This window comes from Arachis ipaensis, chromosome B9 (genome assembly GCF_059453495.1).
Source record: "Arachis ipaensis isolate K30076 ecotype BB chromosome B9, ASM5945349v1, whole genome shotgun sequence".
Taxonomy (NCBI): domain Eukaryota; kingdom Viridiplantae; phylum Streptophyta; class Magnoliopsida; order Fabales; family Fabaceae; genus Arachis; species Arachis ipaensis.
In genome coordinates, this window is record NC_142444.1 from 123003020 (window position 1) to 123027533 (window position 24514).

The window sequence follows — 24514 nt, forward strand, 5'->3', positions numbered from 1 at the left end:
AGTAGATTCAATGCAGTGGTTCTATGCCTTATTTGTGGAAGTGAATATTCCCTCCGTCGTGATATTTGTGGTACATGCTTTTATTGTATATCTTCTGTGATTATGAGTTGCATTTCTTTGGATTGTATGGATTCAGGGTAGAACGTCGCACAGCGTTGGTCGATGGAGTTCAACCGTATGTTCGACATTGAAGGTCAAAACTCTGATGCAGGCAGTTCAGATGATTGTTCCGGACATTATCTTGGTACTGACAACGAATACGATGACGTGGAGGGCTTTGAGCCCCGAGGTGGTCCCGAAGCAGGGGAAAAAAGTGTCGGGGATGCTAACAATTGCAGGGGGTCTAGCGGTGCAAATGACGTGGCAGGCGGTGCCCCAAGCTGGCAAGTCTTGGTGGATGACTTCTTGGGTAAAGAGTTTGCAACGGAGGAGGATGCTTATGCTGCGTACAAGGAGTTTGCCAAATTTAGGGGTTTTGGAGTCCGAAAGGGAGATGTAGCTCGGGTTAACGGGGTTTTGGTCAGAAGAGACTTTTTTTGCCATCGACAAGGGACAAGACATCCTAAGCATTATGACCGTCCTGAGCGAGTAAGGGAGGAGAGGCTTGAGAGCCAGATGGATTGTAAGGAAAAGTTGAAGATTTACTATGATATGCAACACAACGTGTGGAAGGTGAGAACCATCATGGACGATCACAACCACGAGCTTGCCCCGGCAATGTTCACATATCTCCTTCCAAGTCACCGAAAGATGAGTGACGGCAACAAGGCATAGGTGGATAGTTTCAAGCATTTTGGGATCGCAACTTCGAAAATAATGGCTTACATGGCTGGGCAGTCTGGTGTATGGCATGCTTCGATTTACAAAACGGGATTTGTATAATTATGTGCAGGGGCAAAGGGTTGCGCGAATATGCGATTGTGATGCAGCCATTGTTATTAAAATTGGACCGGACCAGTCGGTTCGACCGAAAAACCGGTGAACCAGACCCTATACCGGTCCGGTCCAATAGTTGGACCATATAAGACAACGAATCGGTACGAACCGGTCAAATTCAGATTGAACCGTTGAAAACCGGTCAAACTCGATGAAGACCGGTTCGACCAAACCAATACAAATTGGAAATTTGTTCAAAATGCTAAAGATGGTTTCAAGCAGTTTGGGATCGCAACTTCGAAAATAATAGCTTACATGGTTGGGCAGTCTGGTGGGTATGGCATGCTTCGATTTACGAAATGGGATTTGTATAATTATGTACATGGGCAAAGGGTTGTGCGAATATGTGATAGTGATGCAGCCATTGTTATTAAAACCGGACTGGATCGACCAACTGGTAAACCGGACCCTATACTGGTCTGTCCGATATTTGGACTGTGTAAGGCAACGAACCGGTACAAATCGGTCAAACTCAGATTGAACCGTTGAAAAACGGTCAAACCTGATGAAGACCGGTCCAACCAAACCGGTACAAATTGAAAATTTGTTCAAAATTCTAAAGGCAGGGTTCGAACCCCTTCATAAATAGAGGTGCCATTTATAGCCAATAGGCTATTGTACTCTTCATTATTATATATGCAAATTATAATATATATAAATATCTTTCATCAAGTTATTTCTATTTAATTTATTTTAATTTTAGTTATAAACTCACTCATTCTTAAATTAATTATATTTTTATTTAACAATAATTATAAACTCTCTTTTTTTCTTTTCATAATTATATAATATCTATTAATATTATTTTTCAATAAATACTTGTAGTATATAATAATATAATAAATATAAACTAATTAATAAATTATTGAAATTTAAAAATAAAAGTTATTTTAATATAAAAATAAAATAAAAATATTTATGATAGAGTAAAAATAATAAAATATTTATTGTTCCTGTTCTATATTATTTTAAAATAGCTTGATATTTTTAAAATGTTAGTAAAAATATGTATTTTAAATTTTAATTTTAAATTTTTAACTATTTTTTATTTTTTATTTATATAGGACCGAGTCAACCGGATCAACCAGTGACTCATCGGTTGAACCAGTGACCCAGTGACCCAGTAACCTGACCGGTTTGATCACCGGTTCGGTTCTGACAACTATGGATGCAGCAGCAACTATCAGTTTCTTGGAGGGCAAGGCGAATGCGGACATGATGACGGTCGCACGCTACACACGGACTACGGATAATTGTTTGGGTAGCCTATTTTAGGCGGATGGTGAGATGATGTCAGATTATCAGGTCTTTGGTGATCTCTAGGCATTCGATTCCACGTATCATTCTAACAAGTACAAGAAGCCGTCGGTGGTTTTCTCTGATTCAAATAACCACAAACAGACATCCATATTCGGGTTTGCGCTACTGGAGGATGAAGAGGTTCAAACTTACCGGTGGGTGTTGTTGAACCTGCTGGATGTTATGGGACAGAAGAAGCCCTATGTAGTGGTGACGAATGGGGACAAGGCAATGCATGCTGCAATTGCGGAGGTGATGCCAGCCGCAACATATAGACTGTGCGGTTGGCACCTAGAGAAGAATTGCATCCAAAGGGTGAAGGATACGGAATTTCGCAAGGTTTTTAAGAAAGCTCTATATGCAAATTTTGAAATCAGCGACTTTGAGGAGTATTGGAAGACATCGGTTGATTCGCTTGGCCTACTTGATAATGGTTGGGTTCATAGCACATACGAAACTGGAGAAAGCTGGGCAATGGCCTACCTGAGGGGGACCTTCTGTGCGGGTTACATGACAGCTTCAAGATGTGAAGGGATAAATGATTTTATTAAGGGTTTTCTTAAATTAACTGATAGCATTTTAGAACTTGTACACAATTTAGACCAGGTTGTAAAAGACTACCAGAATAATGAAGTAACAGCCCAATTCTATTTCACATATTATACTCCGGTGCTAACGACCGGCCTTGATTCGACCGAGCTATTTGCATCAAAGGTGTATACACAAGCAGTTTTTAGAGAAGTAAAGAAACAGATTAAGGGTGTGGCGATGTTATTGTTTCGGGGCAGGGACAGCATTAGCACTACTAGTGTATACCAATTCTCAAAAATGGGAAAACCTAACAAAACACACAAGGTGTTGTATGATCCAAACGAGAAAAAGATTGAGTGTGAGTGTTCAATGTGGAACAGTGATGGAATTTTCTGTAGTCATATCTTTTGTGTGATGAAGTACGAGGGATTGGAACAAATCCTGGAGGGTCTTATTCTGAGCAGGTGGTGCAAGGATCCAAAGGATTGGAGGTCGAATCCCCCCCAAGTCACAGATGACCATCAAGGACACTTGCTTCGATATGGTCCCCTTAGTGGGTTAATGAGTTTGGTTGCCAAACTTGGTGCCGAAGATGCCGGCGGAGTTTGTTGTGGCTAGGGATGGGATCGCCAATCTTGCGGAGGTGCTTCAATGAAGAGCATATGACCGGGTCGGAAGCCAACTTGGTTTATCATCGCTGTCGGCGCTGAAGGACCCACTAGTTTAAAAAACAAAGGGGGCTCCGAGGAAGGGCAATGAACTAGAACCGGAACCGGGCAAGCAATGTGAGGTTCCAACAAAGTGACAACATTGTACAAGTTGTGGGGTTCCTGGTCATACGAAGAGGACATGCACGTGGCATCGGGATCATCGTGGTTCTGGCACTAAAGATGGAGCAGTCCCAGGTTGCGTGGAGTGTTCCTCTGATGTCGGAAGTGCACCGTCTGCAACTGTGAGGGATAAATTTGCTGGAAAATTTTAGGTTAGTGTGTGAGTTTTAACTTATTCTAAACTACCTATGTTGTGAGACTGTTACTGATGACACCAGACGAATACCAAAACATAACAGGATTATTTGCGTAGTGAAAAAATTGGTTAAGTTGGTTGAAAGGGAAGAGGTGAACAGACGCTGTATCGACGTCTGATATGAATACATAGGCAGTATTTTTCACTTTTGAAATATCGCAGGTGACAGAAAATAGAGTTGGATATTTGGGTTTAGGTAGCTTCCATATTTTTGTTCGAATGCGTGTAATGTCTGTTGTTTAGGGGTTATTTTCTTCTATCCTATGTCTCGCTGGGTTTGAGACAGGTCCCTTGGTGATGCATTAGCACGATGTGTTTGGTTTGTAATAGATGTTTCCTGATAGTTCACTTCCAATGCTGCATTGCATGCATAACAAATGGATTATGGATGCTTAATGATACGTGATGTGACTGTTGTATGTAGTAGTGGGATGGCATTGATGTCGACACCGACGAGGTAGGCCGCACCACTTCAACCCGTGCTGACGGTGCAGCACCTGCGTCCATTCATGGGTGTAGTCAAATGACTTGGAACCCCCTAATGGGTGTCAGGGGTGGGGGAGGGGGGCAACATCTTTCTCGGAGGGCAACACAACGAACAGTTCTTTGCTTCATAGGGTTGCTCGGGCCACAAAGAAGAGTCTCATGGAAACGTTGCCAGCCCAATGTCTAATCCAACAAGGCACACAAACGAAGAACTATTCGAGTAATGGCTTTCACAAGTAGCGTTGGAAAAACTCGTGATTTGTGTTAAGTTGAGTTATTTCCCCCTTTTTTATTTTTTGTATTGAGCTGCATGGATTGTTGGTGGACTGTGTTGTTTTTGTGGCCGTGAACAGAATGCCGTGGGAAGGCCATCATCCAACAGAAGGCATGGGTGGACATAGAAGTAGTAACAATGCCGGTGAGAAGAAATAGGCATGAGGTTGTTCGTTGTTTTGAATTCCTGTCTGGGTCTAGGTGTGGGAAAAATGTTTTAACAAGGGCATATTCACAACTAGAAGGTGTTCTGAAATTAGAGTAGGTTTCATGTGATTCCCATTTTGCCAATTTGACTTGAATTCAGCACCATGACAAGACTATGGTAAGTATTTTGTTGAGGTCGGATTTTTCTGATTAGGTTCAACGGACTCTAATTGGAATAGCTATTAGTGAGTTGGGGTTATAATGTTTCGGTGTAACTGTAACCACCACTTGTTCAGTGGCTAGTTCTAAGGTGATAAGTTGCGATTGTGAACCTTTGATGTCTGCCAGGACTATAACACCTTTATGTATAATAGACATGTCCATCTATTTGTGTTATGCTTAATGACCTATAATTGGTGCCTTAGTTGTAAGGTGTTTATTGCGTGAAACAAATAGAAACACATCCTGAAGCAGATACCAAGAACCATGATCTGCAGGGATGAATGTAGGTACAAAGGGTTACGGTCACGTTCCCCCAGTGTGGCTGGAATTTTTTTTGGAGTGCTATATAGTAACATTATTGATTTGGTAGCACTATGTAGTTAATTTTTTCCTACTATCATTGAAGCTTACTCATCAGCTTCAATTATATAGATAGAAATGGTGACACAAAATTCAAACGGATTTGTGACTCTAACCCTTAGAGAGAAACACACATGTTATGTTTGAGTTGTTAACTTTTATTTGTACATGATAAATGAATTGATAATTTGCAGCAACCTGTACATATGGTTACTGAATATCCTTGATGAACCGTGTAACTTTTTATATCTCTCATGATTTGTTCGTTATCAAGGTGATGACAATTGTGGTAACCTAGAGTATCACAATCCATACAAAATAACCCATGCATGAATTGAAAATTGCGATAGAAATTAGACAAAACTATTAAACATTGTTTTCCTTATAGGTGACAAGCAAATAATGTTGTCCTTTACAAACAACATAGCCATGTAATCTAATTTGTGTTGTCAACGTTCCAATAACTAGTTACAAGATGCCGAAAAATATTTACTTCCAAATTTGATGTCTATTTTATTGTTATTTAAATTTCCCTAAAGTAAAGTACTCATGCATGGTTGAAAACCTGTTGAAAAAACCACATGGGCTTAATAACCATAGAATAATATTTATCTTTGGTCGTGTTAGTTCTTAGTGGGCCAACATACGAACCCAAAAAAAAAAAAATCACAAACCAAGAGGAGCAAGTTTATTCCCTAGTTAATTTGTCTGAGACCCCAAGAGTGTAACAGCCAAAATAACTTGGGGTGAGTTACACATATCATATGAGTAAAAATAAGAAATTTACAACCTTGTTAGTTAGCAATATGCGATAATATGACATTCAGGAACTCCCGCGGTTTCCTTGTACATCCAAAAGGATACTTGATGCACGGAAACTTGTCTCTCAACAAATTTCTCTCGGCAAGTATACCGAATTGTCGTCAAGTAATAACTCACAAAAGAGTGAGGTCGAATCCCACAGAGATTAACGGATTAAGCAATCAATAGTTGATTAATTATCCTAGTCAGACGAATCAGATTAGAGTGATAAGCAACAAGGAAATGTAAATTGCATGAATGTAAAGGAAAAACGATAAAGTGCAGAAAAGTAAAATGGCAAGAAAAGTAAATGTAAGAACTAAAAATAAAATGAACACTGGGATCAAGAGATATTGCAATCCTCCAGATCGAGTTCATTCTCATCTCTTTCTCAATCAATGCATTCATTGATCTCCTTGGCAATCTTAAGTGATTGGATCCCAATTCCTTGGCAATCCAATCTCTCAAAGCTTGAACAATTTTCCAATTCCTTGATTTAATTGCTCATGGAAAGAGATGAAGTTTGGTCACTGATTTTACCACACACATTCATAGATTAAAGTATTGGTAAGATTAAATGTCACAATATCCATCCAACCCCCAACCTAATCCAATGTGAGAGAGTATTTCTAGCATGATTTCCTCATTCCTCTTCCAAGGTTCAGAGGAAATCCAAATATGAGCAATTTCTCTTCCAAGACAATTACCCAATTGGATGAAGATCGAAAGCTTGATAAACCACTATTTTATGGTTTATCTTGTGCTCAATTGAGTGATTTTTATCAACTCTTTACCCACTTATTCATACTATTTGCATGTTTTACAATTTCTTCCCAGAATTTGTGCTATGATTGGAAACATGCTTCTTTGGACTTATAATTTCTAATACTAATCCTCTCTTATTACCATCAGATGCCTTGATATGTGTGTTAAGTGATTTCAGAGATTACAGGGCACGAATGGCTCAGAGGATGGAAAGGAAGCATGCAAAAGTGGAAGGAATACAAGAAGCTGGAGAAATTGCTAAGCTGTCCAGCCTGATCTCTTCGCACTCAAACAGCTATAACTTTAGCTACAGAGGTCCAAATGATGCGGTTCCAGTTGCGTTGGAAAGCTAACGTCCGGGGCTTCGATTTGATATATAATATGTTATAGTTGCCCTGACGCTAGGCGACGCGACCGCGTGCTCCATGCGGCCACGTTGCAGTGACGAAAATCAGCGTGTTTGAATTCGCAACCAGCAAATTCTAGGCTGTTTCTGACCCAGTTTGCGGCTCAGAAAACACAGATTAGAGGCTATAAAGTGGGAGAATGCATCCATTCATAAAAAGAGCTCTCATATTTACAATTTTAGGAGTAGATGTAGTTTTTAGAGAGAGAGGTTCTCTCCTCTCTCTTAGGATTAGGATTTAGGATTTCTCTTAGTTTTAGGAGTGACTCTCAATCCCAGGTTTATTATTTTTATTTATTTTTCCAAATTAATTTATGAATTCTTCTATGTTACAGATTACTCTTTTGGATTAATGTTATTTGAGGTATTTCAGTTTAATATTACTTTCCTTTATTTATGTTACCATTATCCCCAATCTGAAGACATTTTTATTCCAGTAGATTTATTTTCCTTCTTTTGGTTTTGGTTAAGAAATCAGTAACTCAGGAGTCGTCAAACTCAAACATGCTTGACAATTGTTATCTTTGTTAATTTGGGGCTTCAATAATCCCAATCTTTTCTTAGGAAATAAATAGGATTCGAAGATCAACTTAATTAATCCCTTGATATTCCTTTATTTTAGTAAAGGTTAACGAAGAGGAATTAAGATTCAATTGTCATCATCTTTGATAAGGATAGCTAGGATAGGATCTCTTATTTCTTATACCTTGCCAAGAGATTTTATTATTATTATTATTATTTTTTACTTGCCATTCAACATACTGCTCCCTAATTTCTAAAACCCCTAATTTACAAACTCATAACCAATAATAAGAACATACCTCCCTGTAATTCCTTGAGAAGACGACCCGAGGTTTGAATACTCGGTTATCAATTTCAAAGGAGTTTGTTACTTGTGACAACCAAACGTTTGTATGAAAGGACTTTTGAAGGTTTAGAAACTATACTTGCAACGAGGATTTATCCGCAAATTTCTAGACCACGCAAAAGTTCCTCTCATCAAAATGGCGCCGTTGCCGGGAATCGCAAACGTGTGCCTTATTATTGGTTATTGTAAATATTTTATTTTTGCTTGTTTATTTGTTTTTATTTTTTATTTTTGTTTTTATTTTTGCTTTTTCTTAAGTTAAGAGGTTATTGGTTTTTATTTTAAAATTTTTATTTTATCTTGTCTTATTTCAAAAATCAAATTTCAAAATTTAAATTTAAAAATTTTCAAAATTCAAATTTAAAAATTTTCAAATTTCAAATTTCAAAAATTCAAAATTCAAAAATTTAAAATTCAAAATTTCAAAATTTAATTTTCAAATTCAAAATTTAAATAACCTTTTAATTTAAATTTGTTTTTATTTTTATTTTTTTTTAATTTTTATTTGATACTATGAACTCTCACCCCTTTAGCTATGAGTCTGGTTACAATTATGTTGCAGGAAGAAGAAATTACAATGAGAACAGGCATCAAGGTTGGAACAATCAAAGATGGGAGGAGCCACAAGGATTTGATCAACCCTCATGGCAACAACCACCTCCAATGGACTATCAACAACCACCACCATATACCTATGAACCCTTTCCTCAACATGACTTTGGACCACCATACTAACAAGCCCCTTTCCACCATTCACCTCTATATGACCCTAATCCACATCCACCATACCAACCACCTTATGAGCCAAATGAACCATACACAGAACCACCACCTTTCCAACACAACTACTCTCATGAACCACCACCTCAATATTCACCGTCTCCATATCATTATCAAGATGAACCACCTTCCTATTATGAACCCTCTCTCCCAACCAATGAATCCTCACATCCACCCCAACCTCCAATGGATGACAGACTTTGTGTTATTCTTCAAAGGCAAGAAAGGATGAATAAGAGTGTGCAAAATTTCGCGGTCGCCTTCGGCGAGTTAATAAATATAATAGCTTCCCAATATCTGAGCACTCAAAGAACTCCCATGGCTACATGTGGAGAATCAAAAGAAGAGCAAAGCATGAAGGAAACACTAGAAACTTCGGTGGACAATGAGGAACATGGCTTTGTATTGGAACAAGTGGAGGAAGCCATAATAGTTGCAGAGGAAGAAGTGGTTGAAGACTTAGGAGATGCAGAACCTCCATGGGAAAGTCCAGTTATAGAACCTCCTTCCAAGGCGATTGAAATTGACGTTGAGGAGGGTGTACAACCTCCAAAGCATATCACAGTTGAAGACTTGGAAGAGGTTGATCAAGAGATGGAGATTCAAGAAGAAGAAGCACAACCTCCCATGCCCTTGGAAAGCAATGAAGAGGAGATTGAATTGGAAGAAAGCTACCAAGAGGAAGAGGTTGAAATTGAAGAAGCTTGCAAAGAGGTGGTAATTATCAGAGAAGAGCACAAGGGAGTGGAGCTTGCAATTTCATTAAAAATACCCCCCCTAAGTTGCCATCATCCTTCACAACATTCAAGTGGGTAAAACTCATATCCCTTAGCTTTCTGATTCCACTTGAATATGGGCTACTGAAGACGGATGGTCAACTTAGAGCTCTTTGTGGCATTAAGAGTAAGAGGAAGATGGTCAGTGGTAAGAATTGTCCTGCAAGGTTCATTATGGTTGGAAGCTTTAAGTTTAAACGCAAGGGTTGGTGTAAAGCTCAATTGAATGGGTCTAGGAAGTTGTTTGGACGCTTCAGTGAGAATTCTAAAGCTGAACCACCCGGATGGAATCATGATAATCAACTTGAAGACGGGTGTAAAAGCAAGATTTGAGATCCTGGAATCTGTTCTGACATCCAACACCCCGGGAGCCTAAGAATCTGTTTGAAGCTGCTCAAAGGCTTTACGTGCCAAGTTTGGGATCCCGGAGGCTATTGGAATTACAAACATTGGTGGAGATTTCTGGATGAGTTCAAGCACAAGCCACCATAACAGGGAGCTCACCAAATGTCCAACTTAAGGACTTTAACTAAAAGTGCTAGGTGGGAGACAACCCACCATGGTATGATCGTTCCTTTTTCAATTTTAATTTTATTTAGTTTTGTTTGTTTTTGAATTTTATTTTATTTTATTGAACCTGGAATCATGCATAGCATTCACATTAAGCATTGCATTCTGCATTTTACAAAAAAAAAAAAAAAGATTTTCACACGCGACGCGATAGCGTCGCCGACGCGTCCGCGTCGTATGTGCGTTTGGAAGAAAATGAGGTTGAACAGAGAGTCACGTGAAAGCGTGGCTGGAGGCGCGCTAATGGCACAAATTGATCCACGCGACCGCGTCGCTGATGCAGCCGCGTCATTTGCAAAATAGCTTCCCCACGCGTCCGCGTCACCCATGCGACCGCGTGGTCCTGTAAATCGACGTAACAAGGGTGTATGGCCGAAAGTTGAGCTGGAATTGGGCTGGACCCGTGCTTGCAGCACAAGCCCTGCCACGCGAACGCATCACCCACGCGTCCGCGTCATATTGGAAATAAGGCCACCCGCGTGATCGCGTCGACCACGCGACTGCGTCACCCTGGATTTTGGCAATACAAAGTTTCGAACAGAGAGTTGTGCAACCGCAAGGCTGCACTCGCGCCACTAGCACAAATCAAGTCACGCGATCGCGTGCCCCACGCGTCCGCGTCGTCTGACCTTATTGCGCACCACGCGACCGCGTTGACCACGCGACCGCGTCGCCAGCGTCACACAACCTATCCAGATTAGTGCCAATTTTCTTATCTTTTCTTCTCTAAGCCTAATTTCTTCTATCTTTTCTTCTTTCTTCTTTCTTTCTTACTTTATTTCTTTCCCTTCTCATTCTTCTTATCTTTTATTTTATTTTATTTATTTGTATACTTTCATTCATTGCATATTTTTATTTTTCTAAATTTATTATTTTACTATTGGTGTTCAAATGTTCTTATTCAACTGTTACATCTTTTCTGGTATTTTCTTGGTGCTTAATGACTTGTTTAATTCTGATTGAGTAATATTATTTAAATCAATGCCAATCTTTTATATCTGTATTACTTTTGCATTGACATGAATTTATATTATCTCTCCTTCCCCACTCTCTTCCATTGTTGTACATTTTTTACCACTGGCATGCCATGGCTTCTATTGTTTTCTCACTTGCATATTGTAGCTACCATGTAATTGAGACCCTTATCAATTGGCATTAACCCACCCATACTTCTTTTATTTTCTTATCTCTATTTCTGGGTTACTTTTCTTCCCTTTTTCTTTCAGGATGGCCACCCGGAAGAGAACCGGAAGACGTTTACATGGGGAGACAGGCAAGTCAATCTGCACAATCTATAGAGAAAAGCATCGGTTGAAGCCACCCGTCCACTTGCACATCTTAGCATGCACCGAGGACGGTGCAATCTTTAAGTGTGGGGAGGTCGATACCGATCTCCATGGGTTAGTAACTTTCTGTTTCAACACCAATGTTTAAATTTTCTTTGTTAAATTAGTTATTGCATTTGCATATTTGTTTGATTTTATGCATTTAGTTACTACTTGGTTAAAGTAATAAAATTTTTTTAAGACCCTATCTTTGAAAAATTTCACTAATTTAAATTGAAAAAAAAATTTATATTAAAACTTGTTTGAAGTTGTATGTGGAACATGGTTTTTGAGCCAAAGAACACACAACCTGTGAGATTTTGAGCTTATTTATATGGTTACATTATTTAACCATAAATATTTTATTCCTATGTGTTTCCTTCTCTATGATTGTAATCTATATTTTGTTCCAATCTATATGTCCATTATTTAGTATATTTACATGCTTGCACATGATTGAGGCCATTGTTTGATTTTAGCTCACTTATTCCAAATAAGCCTACCCTTTAAATCACCCTTGTCAGCCACTTTGAGCCTTTTAATCCCCATTTGTTCTATATTTTACCACATCACTAGCCTTAAGCGGAAAACAAATTAATTATCCCAATTGAATCTTTGGTTAGCTTAAGATAGAGATTGTGTATCAAATAAGTGTGGAAAAATTGTGGGAACATGGGTTGATAAGGGAACGTATCATGCTTTTAATTTATTTGAATATAGGAAATTTGGGAACCTACTCATGAAAAACCAAAATAGAAAAATAATGAAAAATTCATGTGCATTGATAAGTTATGTTTGCTTTTATGATTCAAAAAAAAAAAGAAAAGAAAAGAAAAGAAAAGAAAACGAGAAAAAGAAAAAAAAATATATAATATAAATAAATAAATAAGGGGACAAAATTACCCCAATGTTAAGTTAATGAAAAAATCAATGCACATGTGATAAATTAAAAAGAAAAATTGATACATGAGTATGTGATGTAAAAGTGGGAATTATGGGTAGCTAGGTATGATTTTAAAGTTATATAGAGTGTATGTATGTTAGGTGAGAGCTTAGGTTAATTAAAAATTCATATTATAGCTCACTTGGCCATACATATATCCTTACCTTTACCTCAACCCCATTACAAGCTTGAAAAGACCTCATGATGTTTGCATTGGTACATTAAATATTTGTTGATTGGTTAGATGAAGAACAAGGTTTAGAAAGCATGATTAGAGAATAGTAGAGTGATTGACCCTAGACACTTGAGAGACTAGAGTGATATACACTACCAGTAAGGGTTCAGTGCTTAATTCTATGTTCCCTGCTTTCATGAGCTATCTTCTTACAAGTTTACTTGTCTTTTATTGTATAATTTGAATTAGTGAAATCTGATTTATGTTTGTCTTGGAGAACTTATTTGTTTTTAACCAAGTAGGTAGAAACATTTTTGCATGTAGTTGCATTCATATAGGTAGGTTGCATTTCATACATTCTATCATTCCTCTTCACCTTTATAGTTTCTCTTGAGCTTAGCATGAGGACATGCTATTGTTTAAGTGTGGGGAGGTTGATAAACCACTATTTTATGGTTTATCTTATGCTCAATTGAGTGATTTTTATCAACTCTTTACCCACTTATTCATACTATTTGTATGTTTTACAATTCCTTCCCAGAATTTGTGCTATGATTGGAAACATGCTTCTTTGGACTTATAATGTCTAATATTAATCCTCTCTTATTACTATTAGATGCCTTGATAAGTGTGTTAAGTAATTTCAGAGATTACAGGGCAAGAATGGCTCAGAGGATGGAAAGAAAGCATGCAAAAGTGGAAGGAATACAAGAAGCTGGAGAAATTGCTAAGCTGTCCAGCCTGACCTCTTTGCACTCAAACGGCTATAACTTTAGCTATAGAGGTCCAAACGACCCGGTTCCAGTTGTGTTGGAAAGCTAACGTCCGGGGCTTCGATTTGATATATAATATACTATAGTTTCCCTGACGCTAAGTGACGAAACCGCGTGCTCCATGCGGCCATGTCGCAGTGACAAAAATCAGCGTGCTTGAATTCGCAACCAGCGAATTCTGGGCTGTTTCTGACCCAGTTTGCGGCCCAGAAAACACAGATTAGAGGCTATAAAGTGGGAGAATGCATCTATTCATAAAAAAAGCTCTCATATTTACAATTTTAGGAGTAGATGTAGTTTTTAGAGAGAGAGGTTCTCTCCTCTCTCTTAGGATTAGGATTTAGGATTTCTCTTAGTTTTAGGAGTGGCTCTCAATCCCAGGTTCATTATTTTTATTTATTTTCCCAAATTAATTTATGAATTCTTCTATGTTACAGATTACTCTTTTGGATTAATGTTATTTGAGGTATTTCAGTTTAATATTGCTTTCCTTTATTTATGTTACAATTATCCCCAATCTGAAGACATTTTTATTCCAGTAGATTTATTTTCCTTCTTTTGGTTTTGGTTAAGAAATCAGTAACTCAGGAGTCGTCAAACTCAAACATGCTTGACAATTGTTATCTTTGTTAATTTGAGCTTCAATAATCCCAATCTTTTCTTAGGAAATAAATAGGATTCGAAGATCAACTTAATTAATCCCTTGATATTCCTTTATTTTAGTAAAGGTTAACGAAGAGGAATTAAGATTCAATTGTCATCATCTTTGATAAGGATAGCTAGGATATGATCTCTTATTTCTTATACCTTGCCAAGAGATTTTATTATTATTATTATTTTATTTTACTTGCCATTCAGCATACTGCTCCCTAATTTCTAAAACCCCTAATTTACAAACTCATAACCAATAATAAGAACATACCTCCCTACAATTCCTTGAGAAGACGACCTGAGGTTTGAATACTCGGTTATCAATTTCAAAGGGGTTTGTTACTTGTGACAACCAAACGTTTGTATGAAAGGACTTTTGAAGGTTTAGAAACTATACTTGCAACGAGAATTTATCTGCAAATTTCTAGACCACGCAAAAGTTCTCTCATCAAAGTTATCTAGTAAAATCAAGAGAAAAGAAAGAAGAAGAAGAATAAGAACTACAATTGATCCATTGAATCACAATAGAGATCTCTAATCCAATGAAAAGAGTTAGTTGATCATTGCTCTACCAAAATAGATAAGAAAGAAAGTGCAGAAAAATAAAGATGAAGATTAAAACTAAGTTGAAACTTCAAAGTTCATAAATGGAAAGTACAAACTAGAATTAAACTCCTACTAAGAAAAGAAAAAGAAGAGAAAAGGAAGAAGAGTGTAGGAGGGGAGGGGTCCGAAGACCCACTCCCCTTGGAGTGTGCCAATTCACAGAAGTTCGAATTGGTCTTCACTCTCTCCCTCTTCCTTCAATTTCCAGATTTCCAGGATGAATTCAATATAGAAACTAAGGCCTTTTTATAGGCTCTCCTAAATTATAAAATGAAATGAAATTAAAAGTAAATTACAATGAAATGAAATTAACTATTCTAGATGCTTCTTGTGGCCTTGATTGGTTGACAATTGTAGGCTTGCTTGCTTGAGCTTTGAAGTGGACTTGAGAGAGAAGTGAATAAAGTTGAGGTCCAGGTGGTAATCGTTAGTGTTACCGTTAGCCATACCAACGCTACAAGTGTGGCGTTAGTGCTGAAGTTATTGTGGCTAACGTTACACTTGCTATCCAGTTGGTGTTTTTGGGGCTTAAAAGATGCCTATTGTTTGTGCTCAAATTTCATGCCCACTATAGATCATTATATATCTTTGGAAAGTTTTGAATGTCATCTTTCTAACGCAACTGAAATCACCTCAATTGGACCTCTATAACTCAAGTTATGTTCCTTTGAAGGGGACAGGGTCGCTGGCATAGTCGCTGGCATTATTGGCAAAAGTGAGTGCCAATAACGTTAGCGTTCAGTGGATTAATATTGCCAGGTTCTGGAGCTCAAACTTGATGTCCACCCCATACTATTATATATTTTTGGAAAGCCCTAGATGTCTACTTTCCAACGCCTTTGGAAGCGCATCATTTGGAGCTCTACAGCTCGAGTTACACTTCTTGGAAGGTGAAGAGGTCAGCTGGCCTTACTACAGGTTGATACCATGTTCATCTTTGCACTTTCGGGGCAGGTTTTCTCCCTCAAATTTAGTGTCCACCATGTAGTGCCATATATGCTTGAAAAGCTCTGGAATCCTACTTTTCATTGCCACTAGAATCACCTCATTTGGAGCTTTGCGGCTCAAGTTATTCTTGTTTGAAGAAGGCATGGTCAGGCTGCCGGGTGAGATTTTGCCGACGTTAGTGGCCACGTTAGTGCCGTGGCCACTAACGTAGGCCTTCTTTGCTTCACAAACGTTAGTGGCGTTCACCTTTTTCACTAACTTTCACAGCTGCCTCCTTTCTTCCACGTTAATGCCCACGTTAGTGTAACTAACGTGGCCATTAACGTGGGTCTTCCTTTGCTGCGCTAGCGTTATTGGCACTCACTTTTGCCAATAACACTGCTCCTTCTTCAAAGTTAATGCCATTAATGTTCCCACTAATGTTCCAAACTTTCCTTCCTTCCACGTTAGTGCCCACGTTAGTAGCACTAACGTGGCTCTTCTCTGCTTCTTTTGGCCTGAAATCAAACAAACAAAGTACATGATAGTTGTAAGAACCGGACCAGTGATCGAACCGGTCAGGTTACTGGTTCACTGGTTTATTGGTTCAACCGATAAACCGCTGGTTGAACCGGTAAAACCGGTTTCACATGAATAAAAAATATAAAATATTAAAAATAGTCATAAACTTAATAAATTCAAAATACATATCATTAGTTCTTCACCAACATTTTAAAAACAACCAAGTTTCAAAGTCTAAATATAACTAATACAAAGATAAACATGAAAGTGGTTAGTACCAGTACATTAGTATCTTAATTAAACATAATATGGATAACAATTCATAAACTAAATCCAAGGAGTGATTTCGAAGTCGGCAAGTTGCTCTTCATCTGACCAATGTGGAGCTACATCCTGATTGGTTTCATTTTGATTTGCATTTTTCACAGAATTATTAGCTCCATCATCCTCCCGATCATCTTCCAAATCCAATTGATCTAGCATTATAGATAATGCTTCACAAATCAAGATAAAAAATAATATAAAACATGTTATAAGGCATACAAAAATCATAGTTGATCAAAATTCATAAATAAATAAAAGCATACCTAAATCATCTAAAGGTGATTGAAGAGACATATTTGCAAGATCATTTCGTAAAGCATCAATTTCTTCAGGAGTTAAAAATGGTGGTGAATCTTCCAGTATCCATTCCGAATGATCCTCAAATGCATCAAGACAAATTGGATCATAAACTTGGTTTCTCATTTGGTTCCTATGTTATCAATATATTTCGTTACTCATGTGATGATTAAGATTTTAAAATAATGCTTTCAACTTAAAACAATCAAGAAAGTACCTTTGTTGTAACCTTAAGTTGTAATGAACATAAACAAGATCATTAAGTTTTTGATGCTCTAACCGATTCATCTTCTTTGAGTGAATGTGTTCAAAAATACTCCAGTTACGCTCACAACCTGAAGAGCTACAAGTCTGGCTTAAAACACGAATAGCCAACTTTTGCAAATTTGGTGCTCCACAACCATAAGATTCCCACCATTGATCTTAACATAAAAAATAGATAAATAATTTATCACAATCATAAATATCACATAATAAATACATCACAATAGTAAAAGACCAAATTTATGAAGAAATTTCACCTGGCATAACAGTGGTTCATTCACGTATTGCAGAGGGTCTTCCAAAATCTTTCTCAGCAATCTTAAAGATCCTCTTCTCACTTGTCAGCTTAGAGTTCAATACAGGATCATCATAAGTATATTTCTCAATGACATCCAACAAGCCAGAAATCGTTTCTTTGTGCTTTTCAAATTCTCCAGCATTAAATCGAAAAGCTGGATTTAACCAATAACCAGCGGCATGAAGATTTTTCTTAAGTTGTGCATCCCAACGGGTATCCAAAATCTTCAAATAAGGATCAACAACCTTCTTTCTTTTCTGAAACCTCATCACCATTTCTTCTCTAGCCTTATAAATAGCTTGATAAAGATAACCCATGGCAGGTCTGTCTTCACTATCCACAATACGTAAAACATGAACAAGTGGCGAGGTAAGCTTAACAATATCAGTGCATTGACTCCAAAATTTAGAATCCAAGACTTGATCCACAAATTTCTTAGCTTTGGCTTCTTTGGAGTAAGCTGAGCTTGTAAATTCTTTAGAAGTCACCATAGCTCTCAAAGGATCCTTTTGAGCTAAAATACTTTGCAAAGCAATGAAATTAGTAGCAAACCGAGTTGGAGCTGGACGAAGTATTTCCCGCCCACTTGTAAACTTTCTCATCAAGAATAGTGGATAGCAATGATTATAGATATACTTAGTGATCAGTGAAGCTTGTGACACAGTTTGACTCACTTCTTGCAACTTCCCAATATCTTGAAACATCAGATTAACACAATGAGCTGCATAAGGGGACCAATACAATTTAGGAAACTCAGCCTCTAACAATCTTCCCGCAGCAACATAGTTTGCAGCATTGTCCGTTACAATATGCACAACATTCTCAGGACCAACAAACAATACAACATCCCTAAACAACTTAAACAAATTTTCAGCAGTTTTTGAGATATTAGAAGCATCAACTGACTTTAGAAAAACAGTTCCTTTAGGACAATAAACTAAAAAATTAATCAAAGTACGCCTACAACGATCAGTCCATCCATCGGCCATAATAGTGCATCCAGTTTGCTTCCAAATCTCACGATAACCATCAATCATTTTTCTCACATCCTCAACTAATTTACTCAACAAATACCCACGGACTCTTGGATAACTTGGCCCTTTATACCCTGCACCCATGCTTGCAATAGCATCAATCATTGGCTGATAGTAAGCTGAATTAACCGCATTAAATGGAACAGAGGCATCCACCATCTATTTCACAATAGCAATATCACACTTCTCCACAATTTCTTTGCTTTGAAGAACGCTTTTGATAGTTGGTTGAGCTCCGGGTGTTGTTGCCGATGGAAAATAGGATTGTAAACCTTTGACTTGTTTTCCTTTTCTAGAGATAGGTGTTGGAACCCTGGATTTTTGTTGTTGTTGCATCTCATTACGTTCGATCTCGTCAAATTCTCTTTCAACATCATCACAAGCATTATAACTTTCGGCATATTGTTCTTGAGTTTTTCTTTTCTTGCTTCGAAGCTCTTCAATACTTTCATGGAATTGGTGTCTCACTGCAGCTGGCACCTTTCGACAAGACTCAACATCTCCTCCTTTTCCAGCCAAATGAAGCTTAAACCGATGAATTCCTCCACCCCTAATAAGCTTCTCACAATATATGCATAGCAGAATTGTTTTTCCAGACTCCACAACTTGTTTACAATGACCCCATGCAGGATCATTTTTTGCTCTATTATTGTTTTTTTGGGTTCCGATTGATGCATCAGCAGTTGATCCTTGTTCTTGCGAAGATGGTGTTTCTGATGGTGTATTCACAACAGACATTCTAAAAGAATATGGAGTAGCAAAACCGCAAAATTATAAAACAATAACAATCCTAAATTAGTAAATTCCCTAGTTCCTATTCCCTATTAAGTAAGACAGCAACCTTAAATGCTTAAATAGTTAAATTCCCTATTCAGCAAGACAAACATATTCATATTTCATAGATTCAAATCAAGCATATAATTCAACAGTTTCATATCTCCAGTACAAATCAACAAAACAACAAATTTACAACTTACAAGTCAGCAAGGATATTCAGCTTAGCAATTTCAATAAGCATATTCAACAGTTTCATATTTCAAGCTTTCAACAAGGATATTCAGCTTAACAATTTCAACAAGCATATTCATATTCATAACAGCAAGTCAGCAAGAAGTGCAGAAAAAAAGTAAGTTTACAACTTACAAGTGCAATGCAGAATAGAGCGGGTGTAATGCATTTTTCACAGAACAATCATTAAACTTCTAGTGTAGAACCGAGCAGAAGCAGATTACAGAACTGGAGCTTACCTGTTTGACAGAGTCACAGAGCAGAAGGGCGAGGCAACGACGAGTTCGACCGGAAAAGCAACGGCGACTGGGCGGCAACGGCGAGTTTGCGGGTGGCGGGTCTGTATCTGTCCTGTTCCTACTCCCTTGGTTGAGTTGGTTCCTTCAGAGTTCAGACCGGCGGTGAGACGAAGAGTATGACGGCGGGCGGCTGGGGGCTGGGGGCTGGGGGCTGGGTGAGTGAGGTGAGGGGGGCTTAGGCGCCGTTAGGGTTGGGGCCTTAGGGGGAAAAGGGGAAAGTGGAAACTGGGGTGGGGGTGGGGTTTGGTAGCCCGTAGGACTTTTCTTTTTTTTTTTTTTAAAAATAAACCAAAACGACGTCGTTTTGGAAAAAGGAATAAAAAAAAACATTTCCGAACCGGTCGGTTAACCAGAAACCGCCGGTTTTCTGGTTTTCATCAAAACCAGCCGGTTCAACCCGGTTCAAAATGGCTCTCTTCCTTATCCGGTTACATCACTCAACCAGACCGGTTATGGGTCCGGTTCATCGGTTTTTCGGTCGAACCGACCGGTCCGGTCCGGTTCTTACAACTATGAAGGTAACATACAAGATGATCTTTATATACTAAGTGTGCTTATAATACTCAAAATCAAAACTTCACTTAGTGTGATCTATTTTATCATATTTACCCTGTATATTAACTAAAATTCACCTATGCTTGAGATTTTGTTTCATGAAGAGATTTTTCATGCTATTACTCATTTATTGGCAAAATTTGTATGAAAACTAACTAAAACCTACTGAAATAACTACTAAAAATAGGCAATAATGCACCTGCATCACAACACCAAACTTAAATCTTGCTTGTCCCCAAGCAAGGAAAGAATTATGCACAAAGGATTCTTTTTATTAGAGTGCGCTGAAGAATTTCTTATGATGCCTTGGTGAGTGAAGTGATTAAGTGATAATGAAGGCCAACTCCAATTATATGCTTATGCAAGGGTTCCAGTGTTCATTAGTCCTTACATCTTGGAAGTCTTAGATCTTAGGAGTGTCATTCGAATGGTATTATGGAGTCCTCTTTACAGATTATCACCTTGAAGCAGTATTTATTTGTCTTGGCCTCGACTCTAGGCGTCATGTCTCAAAGCGGCCCTTTAGGATAAGTTTTCAATCAATACTCCTAACCCAGTTGGGTTAAGGTATTAGGTGATGAAGCACCCCTTAGGATTTACTTGCTTAGGCCTCTTTCTTTGACACAAATTCACCACAAGCATGTAACTAGGACAATAACTCTTTGAGTTTTTGTATCTTTCTTTTTCATCCTAGTAATTGATGCTTAGAACCTTGGGCTTTTTCCTTGTTTTTATTTTTCTTTTGTTTTCTTTTGTTTACTGCTTCTTGGATCAATAGATTCTTGAGAATTTCCATAACACTTTTCCAAATTTCAATTCCTGTCTATGAGCTCCCATGCAAGTTTTCACAAACATGTAACCTCAATACACAATCATACAATCAGTCTATTTCTCTTAATCTTTAGCTTGCCTCAAAATTGATAAAATTCCTCAACACTTTCCTTTCAAAAGAATGATTTTTTTGATGCACTTTTAAGTATAATGGGTGCAAGCAGATTCAAGATGAGGGTGCAATGATAAGTAGTGAACCATGCTTATTACTAAACTAAAAGTAACTTAACAGAACAGAGGTAGACCCTAGAATTCAAAACAAGAGACATTCATGATTGCAATTAAGTCTACTGGGAGTAAATGAGAAGGAAAGGAACTTTACAACCTTTGTAGCTCATCTTCGCCCTTGTTGTCCTTTCTTGCAGACTTCCTCCCTCCAATCACCATCTTAGAGTAAGTGCTTTGCCAGCAAGCAACAAGTAGGAGCAGTGGTGTTGAGATTGTGATTCAACCATGAATGTCAGAAAAAAGAAACAAGTTATGAGTAATGCATAAAATTAAGAAAGCTTGGTTAAAAAATGACACTACAAGCCTAAGAAGAAAAGGCATTATGATTGTACAGACAAGTGGTATTGCTGGATACATTGCATAAAAAAAATAAGTGGCACACTAAACTTAGTGTGACACTTTCTCTTGGAATCAATGCAAGTATCCAGAAAGATTGAAAATAGATTGTTGCAGGACAACACCAAACTTAGAATGTGATCATATGCCAAGTTTATTTGAAAAGAAGCTAAGTAAAAGAAACTGTTGTATTAATAACAAAATCACCAGAGCCAGAGCTGTCACGAATAGGGGCTTCTTGGTGAGGCATTAACACAAACAGTTAGAGAGCATAGAAAACAAAGAACCAAAGCAATTACATGAACAAAGCAAAACAAAGAAAATGTCTAATCTAGGTAATCAACCAACCGGTAGTTTGTTAATCACAATTAATCCCCGGCAACGGCGCCATAAACTTGATACACGGAAAACTTGTCTCTCAACAAATTTCCCTCGGCAAGTATACCGAATTGTCATCAAGTAAAAACTCACAATAGAGTGAGGTCGAATCCCACAGGGATTGATTGGTCAAGCAACTTTAATCAGAGGAATGTTCTAGTTGAGCTAAGCAGAAATTGAGTTGATAATTGCAGAAACGTAAATGGCAGGAAAGTAAATAACAGAAAGTGTAAATGCTGGAAATAAAGAGCAGAATATAAATGGCGGAAAGTAAATTGCAGAATCTTAAATGGGGATTTGGGGAAATGAACATAAAAGTAAATGGCAGAAAGTAAAGAGAATGGGCAAGATCAGAAATGGGGGATTCATTGGGCTCAGGAGATGTTGTATTCTCCGGATCAAGTTCATTCTCATCTCTTCCTCAATCAATGCATTCATTGATCTCCTTGGCAATCTTAAGTGATTAAATTCCAATTCCTTGGTAATTCAATCTCTCAAATCTTGATCAATAGCCAATTCCTTGGTCTAATTGCTCATGAGAAGAGATGAAGTATGGTCACTGATTATACCACATGTATTCCCAAATCAAAGTGTTGGTAGGATTATATGTCACTATATCTATCCAAACCCCAATTTGGTCCAACATGAGAAATCATGAGAAAGCATTTCTAGCATGATCTCTTCATTCCTCTTCCAAGGTTCCAAAGATATCCAAGTATGAATAGCTTCTTTTCTAAGACAACTACCCAATTGGATGAAGATTGAAAGCTTTCTAGTAAAATCAAGAGAAAATAAAGAAGAAGAATAATGAAAACTATTATTGATCCATCAAATTACAACAGAGCTCCCTAACCCAATGAAGGGGTTTAGTTGTTCATAGCTCTGGGAATGGAAGAAGATAAAGAATAATGCATTATCAAATTAACTAAAAATTACAGAGAAAGTAAAGTATACAGAGAGTAGTTCTCCAAAATGCTAAAAGCTCCCTTACTAGTTCAAAAATACTCCTATATATACTACTCTTCTGATCTTCTAGTTGGCTCTTCAAGTCTTGGATATGGGCCTTTGATCTTGAGTTGAGGCAGTTATAGTCTTCAGTGGGCTCAGCTTTGCTTGCAGAAAAAGTGTGAGTTAGGCGTGGACGTTAGTTAGGACGTTAGTGGTGTTAACGTTAAGTAAAAATGTGGGTTCGAGAACGTTAGTGACGATCACCTTTTTCACTAACGTTCCAAGCCAAAAATGATCCACGTTAACTTCAACGTTAGTGGCACTAACGTGACCACTAACGTTGCCTCTTGGTCCTTCACAAACGTTATTGGCATTCACCTTTTCCAATAACGTTGCTTATTGCCTCTTTTCCCCACGTTAGAGTTCACGTTAGTATAACTAACGTGACCCTTAACGTGGGCATGCCTAAGCTTCGAGAGCGTTAGTGACACTTACCTTTGTCACTAACGCTCCAAACGCCCCTCCTCCCCACGTTAGAGTTCACGTTAATTAGATTAACGTGGCCACTAACGTGGTGGTAATTGCCATCTCCAACGTTAGTGACAAAGGTGAGTGTCACTAACGTTGGCCTATCACTCCTTGCTCCACGTTACCCTTCACGTTAGTGGCCTTAACGTGACCACTAACGTGGGCAATCTTGGCCTGTTCCAACGTTAGTGACAAAGGTGAGTGTCACTAACATTGGCGTTCTCCTCTAATCTCCACGTTAGAGTTCACGTTAATTAGATTAACGTGGCTCTTAACGTGGCTTATGTATGGCCTTTTAGAACGTTAGTGGTGTTCACTTTTACCACTAACGTTGGAGCTCCTCCTTTCTTTCCACGTTAGCTCCCACGTTAATGTAACTAACGTGGCAACTAACGTGGGTTATGATGGCTTCGAAGGCGTTATTGGCGATCACTTTTCTCATTAATGCTACAAGCTTATGCCCATTCCACATTAGTGGTCACGTTAATTAGGCTAACGTGGCTACTAACGTGGCTCTTCCTTGCTTCCTTTGTTCTGAAATCAAGCAAATAAAGTGCATCAAAGCTCTATTCCAAGTCATGAGATCATGCATTATCCAATTTGTCATTCAATTCATGCATAATTCTCATTAAATCATGTAAAGTTCACAATGTTTGCTTGAATCAAGATGTAAGTGTATTTCTACCCAAAACTTGCTTATTTACTAAGAAAATGCATGAAACTACCCTAAAACAGTAAAGAAAAGGTCAGTGAAATTGGTCAAAATGCCCTGGCATCAATACTGCTTTCAGAAGAGACTTAGAGTATAGACTTCAAAAATTCCATCATCAAAACAAGCAGATAGGTAAATTTCACGCTATTTCAATGAAACAGTTACGGGGGTGTGCATGTTTATCATGTTCCGATTTAGCACCCTGGCATGCAAAAAAGTAAATTCCCAGAAGGTACCGACACAAAAGATATACCACTCGGAACCTTTCCAACCAAACATGCCTGAAATCTAGATAGTTTTCCCTTG

At 38.0% G+C, this 24514-nt stretch overlaps 2 protein-coding genes across 2 annotated transcripts; one reads left to right on the plus strand and one right to left on the minus strand.

Annotated features, from left to right (window-relative positions):
- The first annotated feature begins 162 nt into the window (after positions 1-162).
- On the plus strand, positions 163-3384 carry LOC107615800 (protein FAR1-RELATED SEQUENCE 5-like). Its single transcript, XM_016317829.1, has 4 exons — positions 163-672; positions 893-961; positions 1159-1353; positions 2260-3384. Exons 1-4 carry the CDS (start codon positions 163-165, stop codon positions 3382-3384), a joined length of 1899 nt encoding a protein of 632 aa, XP_016173315.1.
- Positions 3385-16495: 13111 nt separating this feature from the next.
- Positions 16496-18544, minus strand: LOC107615801 (uncharacterized). The gene is made up of 4 exons (XM_088499152.1): positions 17335-18544; positions 17007-17211; positions 16756-16922; positions 16496-16662 (listed from the first exon to the last, which is right to left on the minus strand). Exons 1-4 carry the CDS (start codon positions 18542-18544, stop codon positions 16496-16498), a joined length of 1749 nt encoding a protein of 582 aa, XP_088355278.1.
- Positions 18545-24514: the final 5970 nt, after the last annotated feature.

Bases quoted from the DNA above. Each gene is read 5' to 3' on its own strand.
- LOC107615800 (XM_016317829.1), top strand. From the start codon at position 163: ATGGAGTTCAACCGTATGTTCGACATTGAAGGTCAAAACTCTGATGCA. The intron at 673-892 runs GTGAGAACCATC...AATTATGTGCAG, and splicing joins TGCAACACAACGTGTGGAAG to GGGCAAAGGGTTGCGCGAAT. The intron at 1,354-2,259 runs GTCTGTCCGATA...GGTGATCTCTAG, and splicing joins GTAAACCGGACCCTATACTG to GCATTCGATTCCACGTATCA.
- LOC107615801 (XM_088499152.1), bottom strand. From the start codon at position 18,544: ATGGTGGATGCCTCTGTTCCATTTAATGCGGTTAATTCAGCTTACTAT. The intron at 17,212-17,334 runs GTGAATGAACCA...TTTTATGTTAAG, and splicing joins TGGAAGACCCTCTGCAATAC to ATCAATGGTGGGAATCTTAT. The intron at 16,923-17,006 runs GTACTTTCTTGA...TTGATAACATAG, and splicing joins AACTTAAGGTTACAACAAAG to GAACCAAATGAGAAACCAAG.